We start from the raw sequence: 24,000 nt of genomic DNA, 5'->3' as shown, positions 1-24,000 counted from the left end.
GAGCTGTGCTAAATGCACAGGTATGGTTTCTCTGTGAGCTGTGCTAAATGCACAGGTATGGTTTCTCTGTGAGTTGTGCTAAATGCACAGGTATGGTTTCTCTGTGAGTTGTGCTAAATGCACAGGTATGGTTTCTCTGTGTGAGTTGTGCTAAATGCACAGGTATGGTTTCTCTGTGAGTTGTGCTAAATGCACAGGTATGGTTTCTCTGTGTAAGTTGTGCTAAATGCACAGGTATGGTTTCTCTGTGAGCTGTGCTAAATGCACAGGTATGGTTTCTCTGTGAGTTGTGCTAAATGTACAGGTATGGTTTCTCTGTGTAAGTTGTGCTAAATGCACAGGTATGGTTTCTCTGTTGTACATTATCCGAGGCTCCAGCCGGATGCGGACATGCGGAGCTGGTGATGCTGTTTTCCGTTGGGAATGTTTGAAAGCAGGACAGAATGGGAAGCACTGATCAGCGTCTTCAGTTCCCCAGTGATCCTCCTCTCTGTCTCCACATCCGCATACGCATGGCGGTCATGGGACGCTGGTGTCTGTTTGGGCTGCCGACTTCTCCATTTTAAACCCCCCTGGTCTCACTCCATTATAATGTGCTGCAGGCCTCCCTGAAGAAGGTCAGCATTAATGTCTGCAGTCTCGTTTGTGTTTGTCATTCGACTTGTGCGAGTGATTTCAGACATTTGTGTTTGTGTATAAATAGGCTAATACCAGCTTTTCTAATGGCCAAGTCATTCCCAATTACACAATTTACCCTTGTCATCTATGTTCAGTGCTTACAGTGAATTTATGACTTTTAATCATCATATTTATTAAAAAGATGCTGGATATTGTTGCTGAATGGGGGTTTAATCTCTGTAATGGGAAGTAGTTACTGAGATTGAGAGGCCACATGGCACACTTGGGAAAATGAAACCACTTTCAACAGTGTAATGTCTGTACAAGATTGCAGTATTGATACAGTCTGATTGATTCTGCTCTGTGTCATCATTCTGGCCTGGTCATATGAGCACTAAATGGAAGCTTTAGGATCAATGGTTTTGTAAAAATTGTTTTTTATTTGCGAGACAAGCTAATAAGTCAGAAAAACCTGAAACTGGAGGCGTTGTCAGCGATTCTGAGGCCAGATCTGTAAGTTGAGTCAATTGATTTGATTGTTTTTTAGTTGAAAGTTTAGTCTCAGTGTTTTCACATAGCCTAATTGGTCTGAACACTTTTCTGTTGACTGGTCTTTTGGAAAATGCTCTGGTGGAAGGACAACAAAGATAATTTACAGTTGAAGACTGAGAATATGTTATCCAGGTAAAGAGAACTGCAGACTTCAGTGAATTTACTGTAAGAGACATCTCTGAATAAGATGACTTTTTTGTTGAGTAACTCATGATTTTGCCTAAAGATCACACCGTTTCCTGGAAAGATGTGGCTTGCTGTTTCTGGTCATAAACCTCCAGTCTGACCTTGATCTCCCGCTGGATTTGGTTTACCGCAGGGCGGAGTGCTCTCACTTTCGGCCCAAAGATGCTCACATGCTGAGTAATTCAGTTACCGGAAACCCTTCCAGTGCCGGATCGCAACCCATGCCTGCCACTGCGGAACAGCCTGTGGATATCACAGGAGGCTGTGCTGATCGCAGGGCGGGGGCTGCGCTGATCACTGGGGGGCTGTGCTGATCGCAGGGTGGGCTGTGCTGATCACTGGGGGGCTGTGCTGATCACAGGGTGGGCTGTGCTGATTGCAGGGTGGGCTGTGCTGATCGCAGGGTGGGCTGTGCTGATCGCAGGGTGGGCTGTGCTGATCGCAGAGTTGGCTGTGCTGATCACTGGGGGGCTGTGCTGATCGCAGGGTGGGCTGTGCTGATCACTGGGGGGCTGTGCTGATCGCAGGGTGGGCTGTGCTGATCGCAGGGTGGGCTGTGCTGATCGCAGGTGGGCCGTGCTGATCACTGGGGGGCTGCGCTGATCACAGGAGGGCTGTGCTGATCGCAGGGTGGGCTGTGCTGATCGCAGGGTGGGCTGTGCTGATCACTGGGGGGCTGTGCTGATCACTGGGGGGCTGTGCTGATCACTGGAGGGCTGTGCTGATCGCAGGGCGGGGGCTGTGCTGATCGCAGGGCGGGGGCTGTGCTGATCGCAGGGCGGGGGCTGTGCTGATCGCAGGGGGGCTGTGCTGATTGCAGGGGGGCCGTGCTGATCACTGGAGGGCTGTGCTGATCGCAGGGCGGGGGCTGTGCTGATCGCAGGGCGGGGGCTGTGCTGATCGCAGGGCGGGGGCTGTGCTGATCGCAGGGGGGCTGTGCTGATTGCAGGGGGGCCGTGCTGATCACTGGGGGGCTGTGCTGATCGCAGGGTGGGCTGTGCTGATCGCAGGGTGGGCTGTGCTGATCGCAGGTGGGCCGTGCTGATCACTGGGGGGCTGCGCTGATCACAGGAGGGCTGTGCTGATCGCAGGGTGGGCTGTGCTGATCGCAGGGTGGGCTGTGCTGATCGCAGGGTGGGCTGTGCTGATCGCAGGTGGGCCGTGCTGATCACTGGGGGGCCGCGCTGATCGCAGGGGGGCTGTGCTGATCGCAGGGGGGCTGTGCTGATCGCAGGGTGGGCTGTGCTGATCGCAGGGGGGCTGTGCTGATCGCAGGGTTGGCTGTGCTGATCGCAGGGGGGCTGTGCTGATCGCAGGGTTGGCTGTGCTGATCGCAGGGTTGGCTGTGCTGATCACTGGAGGGCTGTGCTGATCGCAGGGCGGGGGCTGTGCTGATCGTAGGGCGGGGGCTGTGCTGATCGCAGGGCGGGGGCTGTGCTGATCGCAGGGGGGCTGTGCTGATCGCAGGGGGGCTGTGCTGATCACAGGGGGGCTGTGCTGATCGCAGGGCGGGGGCTGTGCTGATCGCAGAGTTGGCTGTGCTGATCACTGGGGGGCTGTGCTGATTGCAGGGGGGCCGTGCTGATCACTGGGGGGCTGTGCTGATCACAGGGGGGCTGTGCTGATCACAAATATTTAATCAGCCAATCAAAATGGCAGCAACTAAATGCATAAAAGCATGCAGACTTGGTTAAAAGGTTTCCTGACTAAATGTCAGAATGGGGAAAAAAAGGGATCTAAGACCATAGAATGATTGTTGGTGCCAGACAGGGTGGTTTGAGTATCTCAGAAATTGCTCATCTTCTGGGATTTTCATGCACAACAGTCTCTAGAGTTTGCAGAGAATGGTGAGAAAAACCTAAAACATCCATTGAGCAGCGGTTCTGCGGGCAGAAACACATTGTTAATGAGAGAGGTCAGAGGAGAAGGGCCAGACTGGTCGAAGGTGACAGTAATGCAAATTACCAAACATTACAACAGTGGTATGCAGTAGAGCATCTCTGAACACACAATGCATCAAACCTCTTAAGTAGATAGGCTACAACAGCCGAAGACCAATAAGTCAAACAAAATAAGTGTAATAAATACCTAATAAAGTGCTCACTGATTGTGTTTAAAGGGTACTTGCATATGGTCCTTGCTGACTGTTTCATAGTACCTACCTTACATTTTAAAGGTACAGTATGTGTACCATACATACAGCCTGTATTTGCTTGTGGCTTCAGTGTGGACAGATATTGACCGACATGTTTTTTTTGTATTTGGGTCAATGGGCTGGCTATATCCTGAGGGCAAGGCCTTTTTCAGTGTAATTACAGTGAAGGTCTGTCTATGGGAGCTGCTCTAATGAAGTGGTGTGTGTCTCTCATCCCTGCATATATAATGAAGGATCCACACACACCATATGCTCTTTTCTGCAACGCCTACAGTCCTATGCATTGTTCCTTGTTTCCCGGCTGCTTATCCAGAACGTTCCGTGGGATTAGGCTGCAGACGCCTTCAGCACCTCTCTTTGGTGAATATAGGCCAGCGCTTGTACGCTGGTTTATTCACATCAATCAGACCACTGATGCAATATCTTTGGAAATTCTTCTCAAAGAAAAAATGCCTGTAAATTTATTTCTGAAGGATGGCTGATGTTTCAGGTTAGATGACAATAGCGATTTCAGAAATTGGCACACCGTGTGAAGAATACTTGCCCTCCTTTCCGCTCGGTCTTTAAATAGAGCGGCGTTTGAGGAAGTCTCCACCACTCTGCCTTCGCTGCGCACTAGCCGCACTGACTCTCCGTAGAGCTCCAGAGCTCTCACAGCCACTCCTGTGACAGAATAAGGGCCCCAGCCTTCAGTGAAAATGGGCCCTTTGACTTGTAATTTCAGTGTTGCTAACAGCTTTACAGAATTTCTCTAATTCTTACCTAATATTTGCACAACATTTTTGGTTCTATTCAATTTTACTTGCAGTGCTGGGTCCCTAACTGAGCAAAGTGCTCTATAGACTATCCCCCTGAGCTCACAGTCTGGTCCCTAACTGAGCAAAGTGCTCTATAGACTATCCCCCTGAGGTCACTGTATGGTCCCTAACTCAGCTAAGTGCCCTAGAGACTGCCCTTCTGACGTCACAGTCTGGTCCCTAACTGAGCAAAGTGCCCTAGAGACTGCCCCTCTGAGGTCACAGTCTGGTCCCTAACTGAGCAAAGTGCCCTAGAGACGGTCCCCCTGAGGTCACAGTCTGGACCCTAACTGAGCAAAGTGCTCTATAGACTGTCCCCCTGAGGTCACAGTCTGGTCCCTAACTCAGCTAAGTGCCCTAGAGACTGCCCTTCTGACGTCACAGTCTGGTCCCTAACTGAGCAAAGTGCCCTATAGACTATCCCCCTGAGGTCACAGTCTGGTCCCTAACTGAGCAAAGTGCTCTATAGACTATCCCCCTGAGGTCACAGTCTGGTCCCTAACTGAGCAAAGTGCTCTATAGACTATCCCCCTGAGGTCACAGTCTGGTCCCTAACTGAGCACAGTGCTCTATAGACTATCCCCCTGAGGTCACAGTCTGGCCCCTAACTGAGCACAGTGCTCTATAGACTATCCCCCTGAGGTCACAGTCTGGTCCCTAACTGAGCACAGTGCTCTATAGACTATCCCCCTGAGGTCACAGTCTGGTCCCTAACTCAGCTCTAAGTGCCCTAGAGACTGCCCCTCTGAGCTCACTGACAGTGCCTGTGGCTCTTCTACAGTAGCCATGTCATTTCTTTGCCTGTTTGATGCAGGAGGAAAGCTCAGAGGCCAGTTCTGCTGGCATGTTTCCCAGCCTTAATTAAAACCAGCCGTCCATCCCCTCAGCTCATTATAGCGAGAGCCGCTTCTGTCCGTTGTGTTTAACGGAGACGTAAAGCCGGGAGACATTACAGCATGTTAACATACTAGACTTAAGGGTTAAACTAAGGTTTCAACATTTCTATAATAATACAGTATTTGTATTCATGCACATGTATGCATGCATGTCTGTAGAAGCCCAATCCCTGCGAAAGCGTTATGTGTGTGAGACGGCAGACGCCAGTGTTGCAGGGCTGGAGTGTGCACTGTAGGAAAGTAGGCCACACTGATGCAGCCAAGAAGCTGAATTCACTGTACGGCACGCGACATGTAGGCCATGGAACAGTGGCGCTACTCTCCCCCCCCCCCCCCCCCCCCACCTTCATTATCCTCCTCTCCCTCACGAGGCTGATCATGGCTCCCTACGGACTGCCACTCTGCCTCCGTCTTTCAAAGAAAACGCACCGGGGATAGACGCGAAAGGTCACGTGTGATGATGTCTGCAGTCTGGCCTGCATTGAGGTGGGCTTCTCCTTTAGGGAGGGGGTCTGTGTGTCCGCCTGTCAGGTGGGGCTCGTGTGAGGCACTATCGGCATGGTGACGTGAAGTCTTAGAGGCTGTTGCGATGGGAAGTCTGATTCTTTTGTTTGTTGCAGATTTTTTCAGTGCTACCCCCCCCCCCCCCTTTGAAGAAATGGAGCTTTCAGTCAGGATGCAGACCAAATCCATCAGGGGGTCTGTATCGATGCGGTCTGGTCTCGGCACCGTTGCCCTGGGCATTTGGCTGCTCTCGCTCCCCACTTTTCATCTCTGTGACCTTGTAGCTAAATTAAGAGCCTCTATTTGCCTCAGGCTACGGGCCCTTGCACTTTGACCGCATAGAAGCTCCAGGCTCCCCGCTCTGAAATGTGGCCGTTATCTGTACATAATCTGTACCCTGTTTTCAGCATAACCAGGGATACTTTATTGAGTAATGCTGCAGTATGCTGAACCGTGGCAAAGGGTGGTGTTATATTACATTACATTAATGGCATTTGGCAGACGCTCTTATCCAGAGCAACGTACAACAAAGTGCAAAGTGTATACCCATAACCAGAGATAAGTGTGCTGAAAGACCCTGAAGGGAAGTACAATTTTACTACTTTGTTGTACTGCTACCTGTACAACAAAGATAAGGACCAGGGCCTATTTGATCATCAGATAAAAAGAAAAAAAATGTTTACGTTATCATAATACCGTAACACGCAAATGTATTATTAAACTGCTTACCAAGCCAAACAAAACTAGCAAAGGTATCACAAGTAAATAACACGGTTAAAGACAATTGAGGTTTACAGGGAGGTAGGGAGGGACAGGGGGAGGTGCAGCTTGAAGAGGTGCGTCTTCAGTCTGCGCTTGAAGATGGCAAGAGATTCTGTTGTTCTGACCTCCACGGGGAGTTCGTTCTACCACCGTGGAGCAAGAACAGACAGTAGTCGTGAGCGTGAGGTAGAGGTTTGGAGAGGGGGAGGTGCCAAGCGGCATGTGGCGGCCGAACGAAGAGGTCTGGCAGGGGTGTAGGGTCTGATGATCTTTTGGAGGTAAGCTGGGGCTGACCCCTTAACTGCTTGGAAGTCTAGCACCAATGTTTTGAATTTGATGCGAGCCATGACAGGCAGCCAGTGGAGGGAAGTAAGCAGGGGGGTGATGTGCGTGTTTGGGAAGGTTGAAGACCAGATGAGCTGCTGCATTCTGGATGAGTTGGAGGGGTCTGTTGGCGGATGCTGGGAGGCCAGCCAGGAGAGAGTTGGTGTGGTTCTCATGGTAACAGTGTGATATTATCAGTCTCCTGACCCCACGGTGACTTACGGAAAAGTGAAAACATGCAGGTTATCTGAGGTGCCATACAGCTTCATTTTACTTTGAGTCCTGGGTTTGGTAACCACAGGAAGCACTGTTCCCTGCTTCTAGTTCTGGGTTTGGTAACCACAGGAAGCACGGTTTCCTTGCTTTGAGTTCTGAGCTTGGTAACATCCAGAAATACTCTACCCTCACTGTGTGTAGTCGTCCCCCATGGCTTGAGTCCTGAATGCATAAAGGGGTAATTCCATGTCAACTCCGCACAATTTTGGACCGCATTGTCACATATTTTAGTGAGATTTGGCCTTTTAAGAAACCCAGTTGGAAGTAAAAGTAAACATGTCTTGGGTTATTAATCTGGCAGTGCGAATTTGTTGGCCCATAATTCCAGCTCTTTCACAGTGGTTGCATCATCTGGCCTGGTCTCCATGTGGAGGCTGGGTGAGCAGTGGCCTGGCTGGGTCCCTCAGCTGCAGCTCGTGAACACTGACTTTCCCTCATCATGGTTATGTTACGTCCTGTATAACCGCGTGGACCTCGGTGTGGGTCTTCTTGTGCCTCTTGACTGTAACAGTGTCTGTGGAAACGCTGTGCGTGGTCTCAATGTGGAAGTGCTCACATGCCTTCAGTACCGCTGTCTGATACCCCCCTGCTGCTTTGCTCAGTTTAAATGGGCTCCCATATTACCTAGATATAACCTTTCAGCAACGAGCGTTCTGCTTACTTACTTCTGCAAGGATAGAGGTGAAGACTCCTCTGTGTCTGTCATACCAATCCTAAACCCAAGTCTGGGGGAGACGGGTGGTCTTGACCACACTAGGAAAGAAATCGCCCTTTCACCTACAAAGAAATGCAAGATGGTGATTGGGATTGGGATAAATATGTAGGCTAAGTGTGTGGGTGAATGAATCACTTCCTCCCTCAGATCTACTGGAAGTGGCTGGCTGCAGTACTGCAGGGAAGTGTTAGCTGTAGTTCAGACAGTAATGTGAGCCTGGTTAGTTGTAGTTCAGACGGTAATGTGGGCCTGGTTAGTTGTAGTTCAGACGGTAATGTGGGCCTGGTTAGCTGTAGTTCAGACAGTAATGTGGGCCTGGTTAGCTGTAGTTCAGACAGTAATGTGGGCCTGGTTAGTTGTAGTTCAGACAGTAATGTGGGCCTGGTTAGTTGTAGTTCAGACGGTAATGTGGGCCTGGTTAGCTGTAATTCAGATGGTAATGTGGGCCTGGTTAGTTGTAGTTCAGACGGTAATGTGGGCCTGGTTAGCTGTAGTTCAGACGGTAATGTGGGCCTGGTTAGTTGTAGTTCAGATGGTAATGTGGGCCTGGTTAGCTGTAGTTCAGACAGTAATGTGGGCCTGGTTAGTTGTAGTTCAGACAGTAATGTGGGCCTGGTTAGTTGTAGTTCAGACGGTAATGTGGGCCTGGTTAGTTGTAGTTCAGACGGTAATGTGGGCCTGGTTAGCTGTAATTCAGATGGTAATGTGGGCCTGGTTAGTTGTAGTTCAGACGGTAATGTGGGCCTGGTTAGCTGTAATTCAGATGGTAATGTGGGCCTGGTTAGTTGTAGTTCAGACGGTAATGTGGGCCTGGTTAGCTGTAGTTCAGACGGTAATGTGGGCCTGGTTAGTTGTAGTTCAGACAGTAATGTGGGCCTGGTTAGTTGTAGTTCAGATGGTAAAGTAGGCCTGGTTAGCTGTAGTTCAGACGGTAATGTGGGCCTGGTTAGTTGTAGTTCAGATGGTAAAGTGGGCCTGGTTAGCTGTAGTTCAGATGGTAAAGTAGGCCTGGTTAGCTGTAGTTCAGATGGTAATGTGGGCCTGGTTAGTTGTAGTTCAGACAGTAATGTGGGCCTGGTTAGCTGTAGTTCAGACGGTAATGTGGGCCTGGTTAGCTGTAGTTCAGACAGTAATGTGGGCATGGTTAGCTGTAGTTCAGACAGTAATGTGGGCCTGGTTAGCTGTAGTTCAGACGGTAATGTGGGCCTGGTTAGCTGTAGTTCAGACGGTAATGTGGACGTTGTGGCAGAAGCGCACGTGCTGGAGGAAGCTGACCCCGCGAGGCGCATTCCTGGCCGGCGCGTTGGTGTGCCGTAGCAGCAGGGCGTTCTCACACACTCGGCTGCCACGTCACACACCCGCCCCAGCCCTGCACTGGAGCCGGGGGGGTAACGGCTCCTGTGCTCTGCTCCTCAGGTCTCTGAGCTCCACAGTGGGATCTGTGCCACACGGCAGGGCGTTTATATACCCATTAAAGATCCAACGTCTTCTGCAGGAGGACTTCTGCCAAATCCTGTATTGTTGTTTACTTTCTTTTTTTAGGGGTCTTTAGGTGGTGTGGCTTATGGGCTCTGGGGGTTGGGCTTAGGGTACTGAGGGGTGGGGCTTCCCTCTCGTTTTTCTTCCATTTTGTCCCCTCTGGTGGGCGTGAGTAATAAGCAGCACATGTGGTCAGGGATGATTACTCTCCGTGAGTCATGCGCAGGGTATCCACTCCACTGGCCAGGTTAGCCAGCTTCCCTTAAGCTCTACAGCCAGCCCCGTGGCTGCACAATAAAATCCCCCTCTGTTTGGACTGTTAGCGGCCATCTTTAACTGCCCTTAACCTGACCCACGAACAGGCAGGAAGTGCATGGTGGGTTATGGGAGTATACAATATTTAACACTGTTCCTTCAGGGTGGGAACCCGCTGTCCTAGGGCCAAACTCCCATGATCCCTCTATTTATGTAGATGCTCTTATAATATGCATGTTATGTTATGTTATGTTATGTTATGTTATGTTATGTTATGTTATGTTATGTTATGTTATGTTATGTTATGTTATGTTATGTTATGTTATGTTATGTTATGTTATGTTATGTTACTGCTGAAATTACAGTAATATATACAGAACATTTACACATAAATTCTGGGAATGTTAAACGGAAATATTTTTGTGATGCGGTTGCATGATATGTAAGCAAAGATAAAAAATTTAAAAAACCTTAAATGTACAATTAGACCAGTGTAGTGATTACTTACTGTACATTGCTGTTGAGTGTGTTAATGGGGGGGTTCTGCTTGCTTTATTTTCTTCCACTCCAAGGATACAGATTATGATGCGCAGGGACTTTGCTTTGGATTTTCGCCTCTTGAAAAGAATGTGAAACCTGGCAAATCAGTGACTTGCTCCCTACCCCCACATGGACACACACACAAGCTCACATACCCACACGCGTGTATGTGCATGTATATATGTGCAGACGCATGCTGTAAGTACAGGTTTTACCTGTAACTAAATCCGAATGCATGTCACGACCGTTGGCTTGTCAGATGAGGAGTCTTTCGCGTTCTTATTTAAGGCTGCACGTCGGTGGAATGTCGAGGCCTCGCTGTAGTCCGCCATGTTATCTCTCCGATTCCGCCGTTTCATCTCGACTGGGGCCCACGAGCTCACGGTTCTGCAAATACAACGCTGTCATCGCCCTGAACCTTTAGTGCAGAATGTCGCACGGTCGTTTCGGCCCTGATTAAACCAGCGCACCCGGGGTGGAATGTGGTGGGGGGTCTCTGCGGTACTGTGGGTATCGGCTGTGCTCCACAGTCTGTGATGTATGTGAGGGTGTGTGTAGCACGCACGACGTAGTGTGCTGGTCACACACTCTGACTGTTAACGTTAATGCAATCGCTCCTGTGTTCTGCATTGCCGCTGCTGTTGGAGAGCTCTGCTCGCTTTGATTCTGCCGTGAGTGTCAGCCGTGATCACAAGTCTAATTTCAAACGGCGCAACGAGAACTCGCTTTTATTTTGGCGTGGAATTTCACAAATACAAACCAGCCGAGGCTTATTGTGGCTGATTTTGAGGCCAGCTTCACGGAGCTTTACGCTGCCTACCTGTGAGTTCAGTGTGTAGTCATGGTAAGCTCTGTTATGTGCTCCTCCTGCCACCACAAAACCAAAAGAGGATTTAAAAAATATCGGTGTCACTTAAGGTGCTAACAACTGTGTTTTTTTTGGTGGGGTTTTTATTTTTTTTATTTTTATTTTTTTTCCAGTACATGGACATGTGTTCCATAGTCGTAAGAACTGGATTCAAAAGTCTATTGTCCGTGAATATATGGCTTGAAAATCGAATATGGGAAAACTGAACACTGAATTCAATTACAAATGATAAGCTCAAGTTCAAGCAGGGTCTCTGTTCCTCCCATATAGACTGTATAACAGCGTTGTGTCTACCATATAGACTGTGTCAGACCGTATAACAGGTTCTTATTATAAGTTACACACAGAACATAATCATTGTGGAGGTGTGGAGAACTAGCCTATGTGAACTAATTATCTGAAATATTTTAACTCTGAGGCGGCACGGATGGTGCAGTGGGTAGCACTGCCGCCTCACAGCAAGGAGGTTCAAATCCCCGTCGGCCGGGGCCTCTCTGTGCGGAGTTTGCATGTTCTCCCCGTGTTTGCGTGGGTTTCCTCCGGGTACTCCGGTTTCCTCCCACAGTCCAAAGACATGCAGATTAGGCTGATTGGAGAGTCTAAATTGTGTGTGTAAGTGAATGGTATGTGTGCCCTGAGATGGACTGGCGACCTGTCCAGGGTGTATTCCTGCCTTTCACCCAATGTATGCTGGGATATGCTCCAGCCCCCCAGCGACCCTGTTCAGGATAAGCGGGTTCAGATAATGGATGGATGGATGGATTTTAACTCTGAGATGTTTCTTTGAAAACGATGAACTGTGCTGATGTCTGAACGGTTGCAGTGTTTGGGTGAATTATTTGGTCCATGTGGGGAGTTTGAACAAATCTCATAAATGACAGATTTGGAATCTCAATAAAATGTTACCCAATTGTATAGTTCATATGGCCCAAATTTACTGTTGCAGGAAACGTGTAGCTAATGGCCTTAAAGTGAAGTGCTTTGCTATAGAAATAATGACAACCGTATCTTGCCGATCTCCTTTTTTCCCCCTGGAGGGGGACTCTTTGGAGGGTTACTAGGATAGCTAGCATAGTTTTAAGGCAACTTTCTCTATATTTTATTATTATTTTGTCTCTAATAGAAGCTGTAATATCTCTGAATACAGCCTGCAGGGTGTAGTGGAGACAGGTTACACGGATAGCGTGACCCACACGTGAACTTTATTTTTAGGTTCCCTAACAGTGTAGCTTCCCTGCAGACAAAACAATAACATAGCTCATTGTTTGTTGGCCTCTTTGATATTTCTTCCATGAGCAGAACACGGATTAGTGTAACTGGGATACCTATTTCACCCTGGATTACAAATTTAAACCCTTAATTACATATTCAAAGTATTTGAATTATCCTCAGATTGAAAGCTCAGTTATCAAACAAAAAAGTGACAGTGTATGAGCAGGGTTGTTTCTAAGGTGTGTATGTTTCACAGTAGATGTTTAGCTACATATACAGGCATTCCTGTGGTGTAGGGGGCCATTCTGAGGTGCTGACACTGTTGGGGGTCAGGGGTCGGGGGTCAGAGTTCAGCTCAGACCTTGCTGCTTCTGGCTGTGCTGCGGAGAATGGCCTGCTTTCAGCTGACTGCAGGAGCAGAGCAGTGTTTCTGTGGCAGCAGTGGCCTGGACTACCGCCAAGCTGCTTGTGTCACTTCCTGTAGCATCTGGGACTGATCAGTGGGTGGGGGAGGGGATGGGGGAGAGGCCTCTGCCAGGCTGGTCCCAGAGCCTGTGTTCTATTACCCTCCCTCTGTGTTCTGTTACCCTCCCCCTCTCTGTGCTTCTGGAGCTTGGGTTCTGTTACCCTCCTCTCTCTGTGTGCTCCCAGAGGCTATGGTCGGTTACCCTGTCCCTGTCTGTGCTAGCAGAAGGGCGGCCTGTAGTGTAGTGGTTAAGGTACATGACTGGGACCCGCAAGGTGGGTGGTTCGATCCCCGGTGTAGCCATAATGAGATCCGCACAGCCGTTGGGCCCTTGTCCGCACAGCTGAGCAAGGCCCTTAACCCTGCATTGCTCCAGTGGAGGATTGTCGCCTGCATAGTCTAATCAACTGTATGTCGCTTTGGATAAAAGCATCAGCCAAATGACATGTAATATATGTTCTGTTACCCTCCTCTTTCTGTGCTATGTTCTGTTACCCTCCCCCTTTGTTCTCTTACCCTCCCCCTGTGTTCTGTTACCTGTCCCTGTCCGTGCTAACAGCGGCTATGTTCTGTTACCCTCCCCCTGTGTTCTGTTACCCTCCCCCTTTGTTCTCTTACCCTCCCCCTGTGTTCTGTTACCTGTCCCTGTCCGTGCTAACAGCGGCTATGTTCCGTTACCCTCCCCATGTGTTCTGTCACCGTGTCCTCTGCGGTGTCCTGACTCCTCTCCCCCGTCCCCCAGGATGCCGTAGGGCCCGCGGCGGCAGGGCCAGCTGAGCAGAGATGAGCCTGACGTCCTGGTTCCTGGTGAGCAGCGGGGGCACCCGGCACCGCCTGCCTCGCGAGATGATCTTCGTGGGCAGAGATGACTGCGAGCTGATGCTGCAGGTGCCCTCTCTTTAACACCACTTCATTTCCATTACAATGGCGTGGCTCCAGACGGACCCCACCGTGCCCGTTAGATCAGCTCTCTGTGTGCGAGTGGGAATCACAGCCCTGTGTGCTTTGTTGGCTGGAATGATTGATGAGCTGAATCGCTGCAGTAGAGATAAGCGCGGGCGACCTTGTCTGAAAGCCCTGCTGCTGGAGGCCGCTGCTGGGGCAGGCAGGTAGACACAGCGCCATCGTCCTGTGTGACTTACGTGTGTGTGTGTGTGTGTGCGTGTGCGTGTGCGTGTGCGTGTGCATATCTGTCTGTGTGTGTCTGTGTCTGTCTGTGTCTGTCTGTGTATGTGCATGTGTGGGACATGGAGGGAAAGCACTGTGGACTTGGTGTGGGGTCTGTTATTGTTGTTGGCTGTGTTCTGGTTGCAGAATAATCTTTAACTTAGCAACGTTATCCTTATTTCTGCACAGATTAATCCTTCATAATTACTTTACATCCTCTTTATAGCAGTAATAACTGAAACTGGGTCAAGCTTTTATCTGTTTCAGGGAAATAAATACTAAATACTAAATAATGACTAAATAATTTGACATTATTATTGGAGTTGAATTGACTGTGTATTTGCCTTATTTTTACCTGTTTGCCAGTGTTTTATAGTTTTAACAAGCACAAACCCCATAGAGCTACAGAGCTACCAAACCCCATGGAGCTACAGAGCTACCGAACCCCATGGAGCTACAGAGCGACCAAACCCCATGGAGCTACAGAGCTACCAAACCCCATAGAGCTACAGAGCTACCAAACCCCATGGAGCTACAGAGCGACCAAACCCCATGGAGCTACAGAGCGACCAAACCCCATGGAGCTACAGAGCTACCAAACCCCATGGAGCTACGCAGACATCATCCTGAACACACACACTCGCTCAACACCCTGAACACACACTCGCTCAGCAGCCTGAGAGTTTGTTGGAATAAAAGAGCATTTATAAAACATGAATAAAAAAAGGTAACTAGCCCAGTTCCCTGTTTTACATGCTGTATGAAGGCATAAATTACTGTACTCCAAAATAAACGCTATAAATATAGGTTCTGTTTTTCCCTAGAGCCCTGAAGCTAGTAATTTCAGCTCCTGTCAACAACTCACTGAGTACTACTGTAGCTACACAGCAAAACATTCTGTGTGAAAATAATCATCTTACACTGATAGAGCTCATCTTACACTGATAGAGCTCATCTTACACTGATATAGTTAATCTTGCACTGAGAGAGTTCCTCTTACACTGAGAGTTAATCTCATTTTACACTGATAGAGCTCATTTTATACTGATGGAGCTAATTGTACACTGATGGGAGCTAATTGTACACTGATGGGAGTTCATTTACACTGATGGAGTTCATTTTACCCTGATAGAGCTCATTTTACACTGATAGAGTTCCTTTTACACTTATAGAGCTCACCTTACACTGATATAGTTAATCTTGCACTGAGAGAGTTCCTCTTACACTGAGAGTTAATCTCATTTTACACTGATAGAGCTCATTTTATACTGATGGAGCTAATTGTACACTGATGGGAGCTAATTGTACACTGATGGGAGTTCATTTACACTGATGGAGTTCATTTTACCCTGATAGAGCTCATTTTACACTGATGGAGTTCATTTACATTGATGGAGCTCATTTTACACTGATGGAGCTAATTGTACACTGATGGAGCTAATTGTACACTGATGGGAGTTCATTTACATTGATGGAGCTCATTTTACACTGATGGAGCTAATTGTACACTGATGGAGTTAATTTACACTGATGGAGTTCATTTACACTGATGGAGCTCATTTTACACTGACAGAGTTCATTCACACTGATGGAGTATCTAGTGTGGGACTGGGTGCACAAGCTGCAGTGCCCTCCTGGGCAGGTGGGGGGGGCAGTGCATGTCTGTAGTATCACATGAGAATGTGATGATAACCCAGAGGTCTTTCATGTGATCTCTCTGTGAACACACACACACACACACACACACACACACACACACTCTACTGTAGGTATACAGGTTGGACAGTAGTAAGTTTACTAACATTATATTACATTACATTACATTATTGGCATTTGGCAGACGCTCTTATCCAGAGCGACGTACAACTAAGTGCATACCCATAACCAGGGATAAGTTCGCTGAAAGACCCTAGAGGGAAGTACAATTTCAACTATATAATGGGTAATGTATGCTAAATATTCTCTGTGAAATTGTTGTACCTGACTACCTGTATTATTTCAGGTTAAATTGCATTTTGGTTGATTTAGTGGGAGTAAAGATTGCTGTATACCTCTTCTGTTGCATTCAGCCTTGTGAACTGTGTCAGTACCCTTGTTTGTAGCTGCGGTATATTTTTGGAAACGTCATGGTAAATTTATTTGAACTGTTTTTTTTGGGGGGGTTTTTTTATCCCTGAAGGTTTTGAAATGCTTGGCCTAGTTCATGGCTGTACAGAGATTAGGCAGTGTTCAGGGTGGCTGTGCTAGCGTTAGCCGCGGGAGTGTTTTTCACTGAAATCACGGGGATGCAATGGAGAGTTTGTGCTAATCAGCTCATTAGGTTAAAGTCTGAGGTTAGAATCAATGTGCTTTCACATACTGACTGACACTGACTGCAGTTTGCCGAAACGACTGCATCTGTGCTTAAATAAACCATTAATCGTTAATACACAGGGTCATTGTACACTGCACTGTAACCTCACCCATCCATCAGCATAGCTAACACAGTGCCGCGGCATCTGATTTCATGCTCTGACTTCATCGGTGAATCGATTGATATATGCCCTCCTGCATACACTGATATCTCTGTATTGGGCGCCATGAGCTTATTGGCGGATTGATGTCCGAACTGCGAACCATCCCCCGACTAATCCTGCTTTCTGATTTGCGGTCGTAAATGTTGAAGTGGTGGGTCCTGGTTTTGGGGGTTTTTCTGAAAGCCTCAGTGTGACCAGTGGGAGGTGCTGCTGCTGCCCAGTCTGACCCCGTTTCTGTGCTTGTCTCTCCAGTCCAGGAGTGTGGACAAACAGCACGCCGTCATCAACTACGAGGCGGCCAGCGACCAGCACAAAGTGAAGGACCTGGGGAGCCTGAATGGGGTGAGTGGGGTACAAGAGTGTGGGGTACACGGGTGTGGGGTGAGTGAATGGTATTTGTAGGTACAGGGGAATTGGTGAGGGGTAGTTAGTGAGCAGTATTTGGCTATACACACAGATGTTTTCCGGATGGAGAGCTTGTGTCTTCCTCCTGCAATAGGATGACACAGTGCTGATGCTTTTCCTGCCTGTTTCTCAGTGCACTGAACCTGACTCATGAGTCTGTGCGTGTGTGGAGCTGCTCCTGCTTCCGAGCCAACATGTGGGCCCTGAAACGGCTCCTCAGACAGGAAGTCCGACTCAGAGCCCATCCTGTGACTCACGCTCTCGCATTCCCTCTCTCTTCCTGTGGTTTCCTCATAAACACTCCAGTCCTGCTGGCAGCCGTAACACTCTCTGCTCGCTCCACACTGCTGAAGGCAAGCAGGGCTTGGTCAGTACTGAAGCTAAACAGGGCTGGGCTTGGTTAGTACTGAAGCTAAACAGGGCTGGGCTTGGTCAGTACTGAAGCTAAACAGGGCTGGGCTTGGTCAGTACTGAAGCTAAACAGGGCTGGGCTTGGTTAGTTCTGAAGTGAAGCAGGGCTGGGCCTGGTTAGTTCTGAAGCTAAACAGGGCTACTGAAGCTAAGCTGGTTGGGACTGGTTAGTACTGAAGCTAATGATTGAAGCTATGCAGGTGCTGGTTCTCCAAGCCAAATAAACCATTTAAAGTTTAAGATCACAAATATGTTCTTAGAATCATCTTAACCGAACATTCTAATGCTGATGTAAAAATCGCTACTGGTTATTGAAGGCAATGGCATTCTAGAACACTGACTTGGAATTTTGAAAAATAGAAATTCCAAAATCCTACAAGGCTAAACATGCAGCCACATCCTGGCCATGGCGATGCTGTTTTATTGAGAATGGTCAGTGTGTGTAACAGTGTTCCAGGTCATGTAGCAGAGGCAGAGACTTGTGAGGTGTTCAGGACCAGGCTTAATATAGTGCCGGATTCAGTGTAGACCGCAGGTGACTGATGAACCTGGACGGGCTGAATGGAGGAGTTCTCATCCTCAAACATTCCCATGCTCACATGCATCTCACCAACGAGAAGAATAAGCCTCCCTCTGTGTGGAGGTGGATGAAGCATAACTGCAGAATCGAATGAAGCCCGTGGCAGACCCGATATGAGCGGGGGCACGTGAGCCTGCCAGCGGGATGGCTGCTGGCCCTGCCCGAGGCTAAACCTGCTTTAAGTAATTGGGGATTTGTGATATTGAGTAGGTCAGCGATCTGATTGGATTTGGCCGGAGCGGTTGGAGCTCGTTGGCCGATCCGGGAGCGCTGCCAGATCCCTCGTGCAGCAAACGCGCGCCCCGCGGTGATTAATAACCAGCTCTCACGAGTGGACCTCCGCTCCATGCAGGTCACGTGATCCCCGTATAAAAGAATCGCGCAAAGCCGCGTCGTTGCCAATCGCGATGGTCTACAGAAATCCTGCGTGTTCAATGACTGCAGTCAGAGAGGAGCTCACATCCAAACATCACTATAGTCTCACAGAGGAGCTCACATCCACACTTCACTAAAGTCTCACAGAGGAGCTCACATCCACACATCACTATAGTCTCACAGAGCTCACATCCACACTTCACTAAAGTCTCACAGAGCTCACATCCAAACATCACTAAAGCCTCACAGAGCTCACATCCACACTTCACTAAAGTCTCACAGAGGAGCTCACATCCAAACATCACTAAAGTCTCACAGAGGAGCTCACATCCACACATCACTATAGTCTCACAGAGCTCACATCCAAACATCACTAAAGCCTCACAGAGCTCACATCCACACATCACTAAAGTCTCACAGAGGAGCTCACATCCACACATCACTATAGTCTCACAGAGCTCACATCCAAACATCACTAAAGCCTCACAGAGCTCACATCCACACATCACTATAGTCTCACAGAGGAGCTCACATCCACACATCACTAAAGTCTCACAGAGGAGCTCACATCCAAACATCACTAAAGTCTCACAGAGCTCACATCCAAACATCACTAAAGTCTCACAGAGGAGCTCACATCCAAACATCACTAAAGTATCACAGAGCTCACATCCAAACATCACTAAAGTCTCACAGAGCTCACATCCAGACATCACTAAAGTCTCAGTGAGGAGCTCAAACCCAAACATTACTAAAGCCTCAGACAGCCTGTGTCCTTAGACCAGTTATGTGGGTTATGTTTATGTTTATTCAAGCATAATTTATTCATTAATTCTAGTTCTTGTGTCTGTTCTTACTTTGATCTGTCTAGTTGAAAGTGACCATTGAGAGCACGCTTTCATTCCAGAAATTGAGCACTCTTGAAATTGCCATAAAGTGCAGCTTCAAACTGTTCAAATGAATTGAGGATAATTAGATCCTTATGTTAATTTATGATTGATGTGCTGGCAGAGTTGTGCTGATTGTTGGGTAGAGCGTGTAATTCCCCCCCTGTTTTGTCTCCTCTTCACTGCAGACATTTGTGAACGACACCAGAATCCAGGAGCAGATGTACTTCACTCTGAAGATGGATGACAAGCTGAGGTTTGGATATGATATCCTTTTTAGCACGACCCTCCCGCTCTCAGAGGCAGGTGGGACATGTCACCTGCGGTCTTCCCCTGGTCTTTTTTCGCCCTTTGAAGAGTCAGGATTTTTAGACTATATTTCAGCATTATAATTTAAAATCCGAGACCTCAGTTGCTTTCAGTTAGCTATCGTGATTATTTGTAGTGATTGTTGTATCGGCTTTTGAATGTTTAGTTTAGGACATTTAGTTAAGGGGTGACATTGGCTCAGACAGTAAGAGCAGTTGTCTGGCAGTTGGAGGGTTGCCGGTTCGAATCCCACCCTGGGTGTCTCGAAGTAACCCTGAGCCAGACGCCTAACCCCTAAAATGCTCCTGACGAGCTGGTTGGTGCCTTGCATGGCAGCCAATGTGAGTCTGTGTGTGAATGTGTGAATGAGAAGAATCAATTGTACAGCACTTTGGATAAAGGCGCTGTATAAATGCCAACCATTTATCATTTACATTCTAATCACATATTTGTGATCTTACATCTTAACCCTTTGAAGAGTTGGTTTTCTAGAATGTAAAAAATAAAATAAATAATAGTCCTTCTAGAACCACTGTTCCATTGTTTCAGTTACCTCTACTCATTGTTACATCAGCATTACCGTGCGCAGTTGAGAACATTGTGATCGTCATCGCAATGATGATCTTGCACCTTAAAGGGTTTCCCTGAGGTCGGTCTCTGACTAGCGAGCAGCGCTTTGTGTCCGGGCTCCAAACAGCATCTCTGTGGCAGGCTGTGCACACCGGGGGGTTCCCTGCCATGGCGACTGCTCCTCCGCCTCTGTGCTCCAGGGGCCCGCCTCAGCTGTGTCTGGTAGGGCGTCATTACCTCCCCAGCATGCTGACATCATCACGCGCTGCCGGCCTCCAGTAGGGCAGGGAATTAACCGGAACCTTCCTCTCATCAATCAAACCTTTCACTGTAAAACCCCAACTTTTCACTGAGGAGAAATCAGAAGACACAATCGCTGCCTCCAATGCCTGCTGTACAGGTGCATGCTGGGATTCCACTCTAGTTGCACCTCCTCTCGGCCTCCCTCCTCGTTTTTTGGCCTTTTTATCCCATCAGTCCTTGGGCTAAAGGGGTGTGGTCATGAGTGAGGTAATCAGAGGAAGGTTGTACTCAAAATGGTGACATTGGCAGCCATCTTGTGTGGCAGTTGGGCGGTGACACAAAGATGGGACAAACAGTGGAAAAGCAAACAGAGCAGCAGTCATAAAGCCACACCTTTCACTGTCTCTTTCTCCACATTTTACAACCATATTTCAGTCTGTGTTTTGAGCTCCTGTTGTGAGTTTTCCGTCGGTTGGCACCAAGCCCTGGAACATTATTCTGATGAATGAAGCGCAGTGCAGTTCCCAGGGCCTGGACTCAGTCACTGTCTCTGCAGCTGGCTCAGACCTTTCATCCTCTGAACCCTGTTTCTCTCAGCGTTTCTGCCGTTGTTGTGTTGTGTTGGATGTGGTCTTTGTGTGCTTGAAAGAGTACACTGTAGTAGCACCCTGCGGAAGTCTTTCCTTAACCCAGCTCACATACCAACCTGTTCACTGTGGTGCGAGGAGAACTGCAGGTCCCAGAGGAGGCACTGAAGGTAGGAGAGCCCCCTGCACCCTGCACCCCGACCCCATCCTATGTGTTTTAGCTCCCACACTGATTAATATGCGCTTGTCAGATGTCATATTCCTGTGACCGGTTCTGATGATGTCATACCCCATCAGCACGAGAAGTTCAGCAGCCAGCTCCAGCTGAGCAAGAAGCCGTCCAATGGGGAGTCTCCCAAGACAGCCAAGTCACCCGTGGCCACGCCCCCCGAGAGCAAGGCCGTGGAGGGGGCCAGCGAGGGGCCGTCTAAACCTGCTGACCCCCACAAAGGGGAGGAGAAGATGGCAGGTGGGCAGCCATCCTCGGAAACCACCCTCGTACCCCCATAGTAGCAAGATTAACGTTTATATATACGGTCGAGTGTAGTGGAGAGGGCGGGGTCTTGTGGAGAGGGCGGGGTCTTGTGGAGAGGGCGGAGTCTTGTGGAGAGGGCGGGGTCTTGTAGAGAGGGCGGAGTCTCGTGCACAGGGCAGGGTCTATTTGACAGGGCGCAGTGTCTTGGACAGGGCGGGGTTTCATGAACAGGACAGGGTCTTGTGCACAGGGCAGGGTCTTGGTTGTGGTAGTCTCTCCTCCAGCCCAGCAGATGTTCTGACGCAGTTGGCTGTTCCCGGAGCGCAAGCCCGCGTCTCAAATCTAGATCACTGTGTTTAGCCCGATTTAGCCCCCGGATCCGTGTAATTACGATGCTCACCCTGCAGAAGCGCGCGGGTGGGGTTAGCGCTGGTCCCGCTCTCTCTCCCCTCAGCCTGAAGTGCAGAACAGCAGCCCGGGCCTGCCTGGGTCCTCACCTCCTCTGCCAGCCGCTTATTTTACCCAGCAGCCTGTCAGCATTATGCTAATGCGCTGAGAGCCCTTCTGCAGCTCTGGAGCAGAGCTCCCCGGCATTTCAGCTTCACCCAGCACGCCTCTGCTGCTGGGATCGGCTTTCCCTGAGAAAAGCATCAGAGGAATTAAGCGGGAGAGCGTGATGCGTTTTAAGACCGGTCTGCATTTTAGAGTATGTTCCATGTAAGGTGTGTGTTAGATATTAGGTGTGCGTTATATTTTAGTGTAGGACTTTCTACGTAGCATTCTGAAAGGCAGGCTTGGACACTGCTAGGGGGCTTTGTGTATGCCGGATAAAATGGCCCCAGCTGTACAATCGGAGGGATGTTGTGGGTGTGATTGTGTGCTTGTTTTTCTTTTAATCTGATATTGTGGGTGTGCTTGTTTGCCTCTGTTTCTCTTTGAATGTGTGTTATAAATACTTGTGTACTGGGCAGTAGGAAGGAAAAGGTTTCCTGTGTCTGTGCTGCAGGGGACATAGCAGCCTTGCATCGTGGGACGCCTCTGTACGGGCAGCCATCTTGGTGGGGGGATGACGACGCCGATGACGAGAACTCCTTCAAACAGGAAACGAAGTCATCCAGCAAGAAGCTGGAGAACGGCGGGGCAGGTGAGAGCCGGCGTGTACAGGGGCAGGTGAGCGCGGGAAGATTGTGGGACAGACGGAGTCTGACGCCGTTCTCCCTCACAGGCAGCGGGGAGGCCCAGCGGTGTGAGAGCGCTAAGGATGATGGGATGTGTAGTCTGAGCTCGGAGCCCAGCTACTTCGAAATCCCCAGCAAAGAGGCGCAGAAGGCGGAGAGCAGCATCCACGAGGTGCCCACCAAGGACACGGAGGGCGTGGCTGTCACCTCGGCGACCGCCGTAGCCCCGCCCGCCGGCGCCCCGGGACACGCCTCCTTCACCATCGAGTTCGACAGCACCTCCCCCGGGAAGGTCACCATAAAGGACCACGTGTCCAAGTTGACCCCCGACCCCCGACCCCGGCCCAGGAAGTCGTCGCTGCAGGGCGGGCCGGCGCTGAGCTCCCTGCAGGCCGCCATCATGGCCTCGGAGAGCAAGGTGGCCGACTGGCTGGCCCAGACACACCCGCCGCTGGCCCACCGAGAGCCCGGCAGGCAGGACGGGCAGAGCGTGCAGAGCGACATGGTGGCACAGCTCAGACGGCTCAAAGGTGAGGGGCGTCCCCTCAGAAACACGCACGTTTGTGCGGTTTATTATGGTTAGAGGAGGCTGTTAGCCTTGCATTCTGGGTCACCAAAGTGCCTTCCTGTGTGTGTGCCCGCATGCGGCGCTAAGACCTGCTGTTTTGTTGTTATTCATCATTTCTGCTGTTGGTTGTCTCTTTCTCTGCTGAGACTATTGTGTGAGAATCAGGTTGTCAGTTGAGTTTCACCTCATTTCCAGTCCGTCTGGTCTTCAAAGCAAAGACAGGAAGGTCGTTGCCATTCCTAATTACTGCCGAGACTGGGCTCTGCTGCCCCAGAGTTACACTGGGTAAAATGAGTACAGCAGTGGAGTGCAGTGATAGCGCAGTGGGTACAGTGGAGTGCAGTGATAGTGCAGTGGAGTGCAGTAATAGCACAGTGGGTACAGTGGAGTGCAGTAATAGCACAGTGGGTACAGTGGAGTGCAGTAATAGCGCAGTGATAGTGCAGTGGAGTGCAGTAATAGCACAGAGCGGTGCAGTGGAGTGCAGTAACAGTGCAGTGATAGTGCAGTGGAGTGCAGTAACAGTGCAGTGATAGTGCAGTGATAGTGCAGTGGGTGCAGTGATAGCGCAGTGGAGTGCAGTAACAGTGCAGTGATAGCTCAGTGGGTGCAGTAATAGCACAGTGGAGTACAGTGATAGCGCAGTGGGTGCAGTGGAGTGCAGTAACAGTGCAGTAACAGTGCAGTAACAGTGGGGTTCTCGCTCTCTCGCTCCCCAGGCAGTAAGCACGAGGACGGCACGCAGAGCGACTCTGAGAACGTGGCGGGGCCGCGTTTGGGCAGCAGGAGGCCGGCTGTGGAGGATCGGCTGCAGACGGGCCCCGGGCGGGCGGGGCAGGGCGTGGCCAGGGGCCGGGAGGGGACGGGGCCCGTCAGCAGAAAGGCCTTCATGATCGAGTTCTTCGACGAGGCCAACCCCCGGAAGCGGAGGTCCTACTCCTTCTCTCAGACGGCTCCTCTGCTGGGGGAGGGGCCCAGCCCCACGCCCCCCTCCCGCCGCGGCCCCGGCGACTGCTCCCAGGGCGGGGTCTCTGCGGGCGTGGCCTCCGCCATGGCCGCCGTGGCCCCCACCGCCGCCCGCCTGCTGCTCAAACAGCGGTCTGAGGACCCCTCCGCGCCGGGAC

At 49.8% G+C, this 24,000-nt stretch overlaps 1 protein-coding gene across 1 annotated transcript in view; it reads left to right on the top strand.

Annotated features, from left to right (window-relative positions):
* cep170aa (centrosomal protein 170Aa) overlaps positions 1 to 24,000 on the top strand; it is a 45,560-nt gene that overhangs the window by 3,337 nt on the left and 18,223 nt on the right. Inside the window, exons 2-9 of the mRNA XM_061228693.1 lie at positions 13,348 to 13,493; positions 16,541 to 16,630; positions 19,135 to 19,213; positions 20,767 to 20,825; positions 20,953 to 21,124; positions 22,137 to 22,274; positions 22,356 to 22,838; positions 23,596 to 24,000. The exon at positions 23,596 to 24,000 is cut by the window's right edge and continues 170 nt beyond it. Coding sequence (XP_061084677.1) covers positions 13,389 to 13,493; positions 16,541 to 16,630; positions 19,135 to 19,213; positions 20,767 to 20,825; positions 20,953 to 21,124; positions 22,137 to 22,274; positions 22,356 to 22,838; positions 23,596 to 24,000 — 1,531 coding nt within the window. The 5' untranslated portion in view covers positions 13,348 to 13,388. The remainder of the gene's footprint in view (positions 1 to 13,347; positions 13,494 to 16,540; positions 16,631 to 19,134; positions 19,214 to 20,766; positions 20,826 to 20,952; positions 21,125 to 22,136; positions 22,275 to 22,355; positions 22,839 to 23,595) is intronic.

This window comes from Conger conger, chromosome 18, assembly GCF_963514075.1.
Source record: "Conger conger chromosome 18, fConCon1.1, whole genome shotgun sequence".
Taxonomy (NCBI): Eukaryota; Metazoa; Chordata; class Actinopteri; order Anguilliformes; family Congridae; genus Conger; species Conger conger.
The sequence above is the reverse complement of the archived record's forward strand: the minus strand, read 5'-3'. Positions and strand labels throughout refer to the sequence as shown.